At 51.9% G+C, this 6809-nt stretch overlaps 1 protein-coding gene across 1 annotated transcript; it reads left to right on the top strand.

Annotated features, from left to right (window-relative positions):
• Window positions 1-640: 640 nt before the first annotated feature.
• LOC125524375 (xyloglucan endotransglucosylase protein 7-like) lies at window positions 641-3156 on the top strand. The gene is made up of 3 exons (XM_048689432.1): window positions 641-987; window positions 2076-2269; window positions 2373-3156. Exons 1-3 carry the CDS (start codon window positions 712-714, stop codon window positions 2788-2790), a joined length of 888 nt encoding a protein of 295 aa, XP_048545389.1. The 5' UTR covers window positions 641-711; the 3' UTR covers window positions 2791-3156.
• Window positions 3157-6809: the final 3653 nt, after the last annotated feature.

Here is a 6809-nt window from a genome sequence, read left to right as displayed (position 1 = left end):
CATACATTGATGTTGTGTCAATGTGCTCGATTTTTTTCAAAAAATTTTAAACATTTTAAAATGTGCTACCGAGTTTGGAGCACCGGGAGCACCCTAGAGATGGGAGTAGTAGATATTTCCCTGTCCAGCCGCCTACTCCTACACCGCGCACGTAAATGCTTGCCACAGCTCGGTCGACCCAGCCGGGATGCTATTCGCATTCAAATCTCCGAACCAACCGGCCGCGGCCGGCCCGCCGTGATCACATCCCCCGTCCGATGCTTCGTGCCGCGCACTCATCTCAGTCATGCACCCTCCCCGCCGGCCCGTTTTCAGCACGCCACCGTGAAAGATACGAGTAATCATTTACGCGACTGCCACGTCGTATCGCACAGCAGCCACGTCGTAGTACCTGCCGGCTGCCGGAGAGATGAGCCAGCGCGACCCATACAGCCACGGGCACACAGCATGTCCCACTGACCCGATCCCCCGGTGCCGTCGACTCTGTAGCCCCGTCGTGTTGCCGAGACGCGACGTCCCGGCCACACGGCCGTGGCCACATAAACGCGGCGCCCATGCCGGCCCGCCCCGTCCCCGCACCCGCTGGCACTTGGCGAAAGCGCCCACGACGGTGCCCTTAAATTGTTCACGAGCCCCCGTCGCCCCACTCCTCTCGCTTTCTCGCCACATCTCGCCGTCGACCGCCACCCCATTTCAAAAACCACAGGAGAGATGCCGCGCGGCTCCATCTGTTGGCTGCTGCAGGCCGTGGCGCTGGCGGCGGCCGCCGTGGAGGCCGGCCGGAGCCGGAGCCTGCACCGGGACTTCGACGCCGTGTGGGGGAAGCGCAATGCGCGCTTCTTCGACGACGGCCGGGTGGTGGAGCTGGCGCTGGACCGGGAGACCGGGTCCAGGCTGGAGTCCAAGGACCGGTACCTCTTCGGGCGGTTCGACCTCGACATCAGGCTCGTCGCCGGCGAGTCCGCGGGCACCATCACCTCCTTCTACGTAAGTGTACATGGATCTCTCTGCTGGTCGACTGCATTTTCCTTCTCGTTTCCGCCTGCCTAATTAACCGGCATTGGCCATTTCGTTAACTGGGAGTAGTAAAAAAAAGAGTTGGGCATGTTCAGAGTTCAGACAGCCCAGTTACCCACACGAGTTCGACACTCGTCATTCCTAGGGTGAATTTCGCTTGAGAAAGCAAAGGGTAAAAAATCTCGAGCAGATTAAGGTGAAAATTGTCTTGTTTGGGTCCCCTGCATTTGTCGCTAAAACGTAGTCCCCGGAGGAAACAAGTGTGAATTCAGAAGCTCGCCGATTGGGAGGTTAACTGACGCCCAACTGCAGTGAATTCTGTTCTGGTTGACGCATAAATGTTTGCATAATTGATGAATTCAATTGGGCTTTTGCAATGAATTGGGGCGCCAAGTAGTAGTACCAGTAGGGACACAGATCTGCCGTGCTACACTTAATTGTGTGTACCTACATGTCCTAAAGCCTAAGGATACGACAGAATTTCATGTTCTTTTGAAAAATGTGAGAGCGTCACCATAAAAAAACAGAGAGAGAGAGAGAGCATCGTCCTCTCCCGGCAGTTAACACATGGTGTACATTGTCTTAATTAAGTCTTGAATTCTATTAAAGAAACATTCATGCTCAACTAGCCGGGTCTGTCTTAGACGTGAATTCCAGTAAGCCCGACTAGACACCATCTGAATACTGTATTCTTCAGGAGATAGAGTCTGGTTCTGCATTATTCAGGCGACAGAATCTGAAACTATTCTGCCGTTTTGAGGAGGGGAAAACAATAATTTTCTCGGGCATAAGTAGTCATGGTGAACTAGCCAGGCTATTCTTAGGCATGAACAGCCAGGTTTGTTCTTACGTGGATTCCACTAAGGCCGACTAAACACTATCTGAATATTGTATGTATTCTTCAGGAGAAGCAACCTTGATTCTGTATTCTTCGGGCGACAGAATCTGGAATTGTTGTGCCCCTTTGAGCATATGTAGTTCATGGTGTCCACGTTAAATCTTCTTTGCGTTCCATTTCAGTGTATAACTAATAAGAAAGATAATCGACGTTGGTGCAGATCTGCACGGGTGGCGCGCGGCACGACGAGGTGGACTTCGAGTTCCTGGGCAACGTGAGCGGCGAGCCCTACATCCTGCACACCAACATCTTCAGCGACGGCAAGGGCGAGCGGGAGCAGCAGTTCGTGCTCTGGTTCGACCCCACCGCCGACTTCCACACCTACTCCATCCTCTGGAACCCGCTCAACATCATGTACAGATCTCTTCTCCACAGCACCATCTTCATCATTCATCAATGGTCCATCCATCATCCTTCCTGACATGCATGATCTTGTCGATTGATTGATCGAATGCAGCCTGTACATCGACGGGACGCCGATCCGGGTGTTCAAGAACAACGAGGCGAACGGGGTGCCGTTCCCGACGCGGCAGCCGGTGCACGTCTTCGCCAGCATCTGGAACGCCGAGGAGTGGGCGACGCAGGGCGGGCGCGTCAAGACGGACTGGTCCGAGGCGCCCTTCGTGGCCGCGTACCGGCGGTTCGACGCGACCAGCGCCTGCGTCTGGCAAGGCGGGGCGTCGCCCACGCGGTGCGGCGGCGACCACCTGCCGTCGTCGGCGTCGTCGTGGATGGCGCAGCGGCTGGACTGGTGGAGCTGGATGACGCTCAACTGGGTGCGCATGAACTACATGACCTACGACTACTGCGCCGACCGGAAGCGGTACCCCCACGCGTTCCCCACCGAGTGCATCATCCCCATCGGCAGGATCTGATCTGGTCTGATGCCGTCCATCAGTTCGTTCATGCGTAGCCTAGGCGGTAGAGAGAGTACGCTTTGTCTCGTGACTCGTTTGCATGCAGGGATTGGATTTGCTGCCGGCAGAATGTAAAGAGCGGAAAAACACAAATGATCGGAGCGCTTTGTTTCTCCTCGTTCGATGAGCTTTTGTGTTAGGCGCTTCAAATCGATTTAAGTTTCTTTTTTTTTTGCGGGAAAGAGAGTTCCATTTATCAGGTTATGATTACAATCAGCAGCAACAATGCTCGCAATCTTGTCGGAAGGCGTGCGCAACCAGCACGCAGTCCGCTGTTGCGTTCGTCCCATTTGAGCAAGAGTATGGCTAGCTATGTTTACACTACTCCTGATCTTGATTATATGGATCCTCCTTTCTTAAGCCAGTAGCGATCTGATCTCCATCACTTTATGAGTATGTGCTGATCAATCTTGCCCAGATGCTGAGATCATTTGTACAGCTTCGGCACAATCGGTCTCCACCACAATGTCCAGTGTAGTCCAATTGAAGGCCAAAATAATACCTTCATGAATTGCTGCCAACTCGGCCTCCAGCGTGTCCATGCAGTTCCCAAAACCTCTGATTGCAGCAAGCATCACAGCCCCAGTGTGATCACGGAGAAGCATCCCTGCACGAGCGGTACCATCCGTGAGCAAAAAGGACCCATCGACGTTGAGTTTTGCGCGGCCGGGGGCTGGCGGTGTCCAATGTTCCACATGTGGTATGGCCTTCTGCTTCCATATGGGCTCACCAAAATAATCCACCACCTGTTTACCTTTGGTCGGGTCCGCATCAGGGTATTGTTCCAACGACAATAGCGATGACACATAGCTGGCGAGGAAGCGACGAAAGGCCTCGATTGGAACCGCTGATTTATGGTGGGTTACTTCATTGCGAACATGCCAAGCCCGCCATAGGATCATCATAATGAAGAGTCATTGGGGAACACTCCGTTTCTCAAGGAGATGGAAGATCCATTCCGTCTCAGTATCCTGAAGGTCGGCATCATTGGGGAGGTCCCAAACTTCTCTCATAGCATTCCAGAGGCCGGCTGCATGGGGGCAGCGAATGAGGGCATGATGAGCATCCTCCGTGTCATGACCGCATATGGTGCAAGCCTGAAGAGATTGCATATGTTTCAATTTTTTTGTAGCTTCTGTAGTTAGAGATTCATGTGCAGCTTTCCATGCAAATATACGTACTTTTGGCGGCGCTTGACTCTTCCAAATCAAGTCCCAGACAGGGCGCCAGCCATCCGGACGAGCGCTGGACGCTCCAGAATCATTTGTAGACATTTTCTCCTGTAAACCAAGAGAGTATGCACTTTTCATGGAAAACAAGCCGCGGTTATCAGGAAACCATGGCACAAAGTCAGTCTCCAGCCCTCACAGGGTTTGATTTTCATGATCACGTCAATGTCAACTTGATAAAAATATTGTTGTAGCAGCCCTCTGTTCCATGTTCCATCAGTGTTCAACAGTTCAGCAACCCATTTGAGACGGCAACGTCTTCTAGGGGTAATGGGCCGACATGAAGTGCCACGGGGAATCCATGGGTCTCTCCATATCCGGACCTTTGCACCGTTATCAATGTGCCATATAATTCCTTTTTTCAACAGTTCGAGGCCGTACTCAATAGCTTTCCAAGTGGAGGATGCATTATCCGTAAAAACTGTGTCTACCAGTGGCCCATTTGGGTAGTACTTAGACCTGAGCACTTGGGCACAAAGACTATCAGGTTTTTCTAATAATCTCCATGCGTGCTTAGCCAATAGAGCCTGATTAAAAATCTGCAAGTCTCGGAAGCCCATGCCTCCGCATGTCTTTGGTCTGATCATGCAATCCCAGGAAATCCAGTGTGTGCGCCGCTGATTCTTACTAGCACTCTACCAAAACTCTCTTATCATTTTCATAAGATCTTCACAGAGCCCTGCGGGTAGTTTAAAAACACCCATCAAAAAGGTTGGCAAGGATTGAGCGAGATTTCTTGTTGGAAATATGCCCTAGAGGCAATAATAAAATGGTTATTATTATATTTCTTTGTTCATGATAATTGTCTATTGTTCATGCTATAATTGTGTTATCCGGAAATCGTAATACATGTGTGAATACATAGACCACAACACGTCCCTAGTGAGCCTCTAGTTGACTAGCTCGTTGATCAAAAGATAGTCACGATTTCCTGACTATGGACATTGGATGTCATTGATAACGGAATCACATCATTAGGAGAATGATGTGATGGACAAGACCCAATCCTAAGCATAGCTCAAAGATCGTGTAGTTCGTTTGCTGTAGCTTTTCCGAATGTCAAGTATCATTTCCTTAGACCATGAGATTGTGCAACTCCCGGATACCGTAGGAGTGCCTTGGGTGTGCCAAACGTCACAACGTAACTGGGTGACTATAAAGGTACACTACAGGTATCTCCGAAAGTGTCTGTTGGGTTGGCACGAATCGAGACTGGGATTTGTCACTCCGTATGACGGAGAGGTACCTCTGGGCCCACTCGGTAATGCATCATCATAATGAACTCAATGTGACCAAGTGGTTGATCACGGGATCATGCATTACGGCACGACTAAAGTGACTTGCCGGTAACGAGATTGAACGAGGTATTGGGATACCGACGATCGAGTCTCGGGCAAGTAACGTACCGATTGACAAAGGAAATTATATACGGATTGATTGAATCCTCGACATCGTGGTTCATCCGATGAGATCATCATGGAGCATGTGGGAGCCAACACGGGTATCCATATCCCGCTGTTGGTTATTGACCGGAGAGGCGTCTCGGTCATGTCTGCATGTCTCCCGAACCCGTAGGGTCTACACACTTAAGGTTCGGTGACGCCAGAGTTGTAGAGATATTAGTATGCAGTAACCCGAAAGTTGTTCGGAGTCCCGGATGAGATCCCGGACGTCAGAAGGAGTTCCGGAATGGTCCGGAGGTAAAGATTTATATATAGGAAGTCCACTTTCGGCCATCGGGAAGGTTTCGGGGGTCCCGGTATTGTACCAGGACCACCGGAAGGGTCCCGGGGGTCCACCAGGTGGGGCCACCTATCCCGGAGGGCCCCATGGGCTGAATTGGGAGGGGAACCAGACCCTAGTGGACTGGTGCGCCCTCCCTTGGGCCTCCCCTGCGCCTAGGGTTGGGAAACCCTAGGGGCGGGGTGCCCCCCACTTGGCTTGGGGGGGAGCCACCCCTTGGCCGCCGCCCCCTTGGAGATTCATCTCCTAGGGCCGGCGCCCCCCAAGGCCCCTATATAAAGAGGGGGGAGGGAGGGCAGCCGCACCCTTCCTCTTGGCGCCTCCCTCTCCCTCCGTAACACCTCTCCTCCCCGCTTGCGCTTGGCGAAGCCCTGCCGGGATCCTGCTGCATCCACCACCACGCCGTCGTGCTGCTGGATCTTCATCAACCTCTCCTTCCCCCTTGCTGGATCAAGTTGGAGGAGACGTCTTCCCAACCGTACGTGTGTTGAACGCGGAGGTGCCGTCCGTTCGGCACTAGGTCATCGGTGATTTGGATCACGTCGAGTACGACTCCATCAACCCTGTTCTCTTGAACGCTTCCGCGCACGATCTACAAGGGTATGTAGATGCACTCCTCTCTCTCTCGTTGCTAGATGACTCCATAGATTGATCTTGGTGATGCGTAGAAAATTTTAAAATTCTGCTACGTTACCCAACATTTCTTTGCCGCCACTGGAGTACTCTCCCCACTGAACCATTCTTTTTAATAGCTTTTCTTGAATGCTCTAAAACTTTCCTCTGGTCATACGGCCCTCTGGGGTAGGCAGACCCAAGTATTTAGGCTCAAACTCCAGTTGTGTGACTTGTAGCACATGCTTGATTTCCTCTTGTACCACTTTTGGGCAAGCCTTCCCAAACATCAAAGAGCATTTATCAGTATTGACCAACTGTCCGGTACCTTGCGCATACGTGTTGAGGACATGCTGCACCCGCAGAGCTTGCTCAGTTTCTGCTTTAAAAAAG

The sequence above is a fragment of the Triticum urartu genome, chromosome 7 (assembly GCF_003073215.2).
Source record: "Triticum urartu cultivar G1812 chromosome 7, Tu2.1, whole genome shotgun sequence".
Lineage (NCBI taxonomy): Eukaryota > Viridiplantae > Streptophyta > Magnoliopsida > Poales > Poaceae > Triticum > Triticum urartu.
The sequence above is the reverse complement of the archived record's forward strand: the minus strand, read 5'-3'. Positions and strand labels throughout refer to the sequence as shown.

Coding starts and splice junctions, on each gene's coding strand:
- LOC125524375 (XM_048689432.1), top strand. CDS start 712: ATGCCGCGCGGCTCCATCTGTTGGCTGCTGCAGGCCGTGGCGCTGGCG. Junction 988..2,075: donor GCACCATCACCTCCTTCTAC/GTAAGTGTACAT, acceptor ACGTTGGTGCAG/ATCTGCACGGGTGGCGCGCG. Junction 2,270..2,372: donor TGGAACCCGCTCAACATCAT/GTACAGATCTCT, acceptor GATCGAATGCAG/CCTGTACATCGACGGGACGC.